The sequence below is a fragment of the Penaeus vannamei genome, chromosome 19 (assembly GCF_042767895.1).
Source record: "Penaeus vannamei isolate JL-2024 chromosome 19, ASM4276789v1, whole genome shotgun sequence".
In the NCBI taxonomy this organism is placed as follows: Eukaryota; Metazoa; Arthropoda; class Malacostraca; order Decapoda; family Penaeidae; genus Penaeus; species Penaeus vannamei.
Window position 1 is genome coordinate 11,666,540 of NC_091567.1, and position 2,500 is coordinate 11,669,039.

A 2,500-nucleotide genomic window follows, 5' to 3' on the forward strand; every position below is an offset into this window, starting at 1 on the left:
ATACCAACAAATTACTTTTTCATCCATCGCAAAACATGTAAAAGGTTTGCCAAATAGCCCCGACCTCTCTTTTCTTCAACGGAAAATGGACGTCAACCCAAAGGGACCGTCGCGGGGCAGGCGTCTCGTCCCCTTCAGAGCAAGTTGGCACTGCGTTTGTAAGAGGAAATTTTTCAACGCACTTTAAGTGGAGTATGGAACACGTCTCAAATTTGAGGAAATCCATAGCAATCATTTCTTTAGCGCTTAATATATTCTTACTACTTTACATATATTTCTTTCCGTTTCCCGTTTCATAGGTCTCGGAAGACCACCAGAACCATGGGAGGCGGGGGACACACTCGGCCTCGGAAGACCACCAGAACCATGGGAGGCGGAGGGCACACTCGGCCTCGGACTCTTCCCCTCCTCCTCCCCCTCGCGTGACTGCCCCTCGAGCCGGCGCCCAGGATTCAAGAAGCTCTTTGACTCTATTGTAAACGCTGTTCCTGAGGGACCAGCGGTGGCAGGCTCCTGACGATAAAAGTCATAAGATATCAGAAGAGAAATTCTAAATATGGCGATTAGTCGATTTATTTTGATTCTTTATCGTCCGGAGTCACTGCCGAATCTGATCTTTTCTGTACTAAGAAAGACAAGTTTGTGCGTGCGTGTGAATTATGTCGAGTGATTGTGGTGTTCTGCCTCCCCTTTCCTAACCTTTCCTTTCCTCTTGCGATCTCTAGCCATCTCTCTTACTCATCATCGCTCATCAGAGAATATCCTGTTCTCTAGCCATCTCTCAATCATGAATCGAATCAACCGTGGAGAATATTCCCTCACGATTCTTGTTTTCTCTTTTTTCTTTGGATTTTTCCTTCTGGGTTTTTGCTTTGGGGAAAAACAGTTACAGAGACAACGGGACCGACGACCACCACCGCGCCGATCGTGCTGCCCACCATGCCGCCCTACGGTACGTGCCTCGCTCTGTGCAGGCTGTATTTACCTATATGTGTGTATCTGTATAAAAATACTAATAATTTCACACATACACCTGCTACCAGAATGATAATTAGTCCAAGCATACCCAAAGGACCTGACCAGAAATTGATAAGTTAATCAAGCGCATATATACCCCCCCCCCCCCTCTCCTCCTTGTGCCGCGCAGACGTCTCGTACCCGGCGACCACGGACTACTACTGGGGCACGATCCACAAGACGATGACGGACGTGAACGGCGTGGAGGACAACTACGAGGTGACGGCGGGGCCCTTCGGCTTCGGGCAGGCCATCAGCGTCAGCAGTGACAAGGAGCAGGTGAATGGAAGGCCGCGCAGGATTGGTGGTCCGGAAAGGGGAAAAAAAAGGCTTGAATGTTTCTTTCTGTTTTTCTTTCTTTCTTTTTTAATATTCTAGCTTTGTATGTTGTGTTTTACTATAGAAGATTTTAGAAATACCTTTAGGTAGTGTAATATTTCGCAGGATATTATAGCATTTTTTTAATCATATTTTCGATATATCATATACCTGTCTTTGGCTTTTGATATTTGTCTTTTCTATATAGATCATATATCTATCTTGAAGTGTTTTATGGCTATTAATTTGTGGATTGATGCTTCATTATGCAATATATCAATGCAATACTCTTACTAACCACTCTGCTGAAAGTGATATGCTCCCTTCAATTCCTCATAGATAATCATACGTTAAAAACCAACCCTCTAGAAGCCTTTATTGTATCATATCCAAAACTTTATTCACTACAAAAAAATACACAAAACTTTAACCCTGTTTACCTCTGTTCCTTCAGTGCGTGAAACAGAACGACTACAACATCGCCTCAGACGCGTGTTCGGGAAACCCCAGTGACTGCGACAAAGGCCTCAGCATCAGCGTTTGGGAAAAACCGATCTTCGGCGCCACGGTCTTTGAAGCCATGAACAACAGTGCCCTGGCTTCGAAGAAATACGTCCTTTCCACTGGTATGTGGGAGAGAAAACGGGAAGTTAGGAGAGATGGGAGGGAGGGACAGGGAAGATGGAGAGAGAGGCGAGACGGAGAGATGGGAGAGGGAATGAAAGAGAGAGAGGGGGAGGGATAGAGAGAGACGGAGACAGACAGACAGACAGAAACAAGGAGATGGAGATGGAGAGAGAGAGACAGAGACAGGGAGAGGGAGAGGGAAAGAGGAAGAACGAGGCAGACATAGACAGAAAGACAGACAGAGACGGAGACAGTCAGACAGAATGAGAGACAGAGACAGTGAGACACAGAGACAGACAGAGACGCAGAGTCAGAGAGAGTGAGAGTAGGAGGCAGATAGACACACACACATACACGAAGGCAGTAAGCAAAGAGCGATAACAAACCCCTGCCCCGTGTGCCTCAGGTGGCGACAGCGCGGGCCACCCAGGGATCGCCATCTACCACGACGGCCTGTACCTGGTGGCGGTGGTGTCCACGGGCGACGAGTACTGGGAGCTGAAGGTGGCGGGGCCGCTGCAGAACAACACCTGGAGCA

General features: G+C 47.5%; 1 protein-coding gene across 1 annotated transcript in view; it reads left to right on the plus strand.

Moving 5' to 3' along the window:
* Nucleotides 1-2,500, plus strand: part of LOC113804229 (adhesion G protein-coupled receptor L3-like) — a 22,530-nt gene that overhangs the window by 5,629 nt on the left and 14,401 nt on the right. The window contains exons 2-5 of the mRNA XM_027355073.2: nt 300-952; nt 1,148-1,296; nt 1,790-1,961; nt 2,369-2,500. The exon at nt 2,369-2,500 is cut by the window's right edge and continues 71 nt beyond it. Of these exons, the coding sequence (XP_027210874.2) occupies nt 940-952; nt 1,148-1,296; nt 1,790-1,961; nt 2,369-2,500 (466 nt within the window). The 5' untranslated portion in view covers nt 300-939. The remainder of the gene's footprint in view (nt 1-299; nt 953-1,147; nt 1,297-1,789; nt 1,962-2,368) is intronic.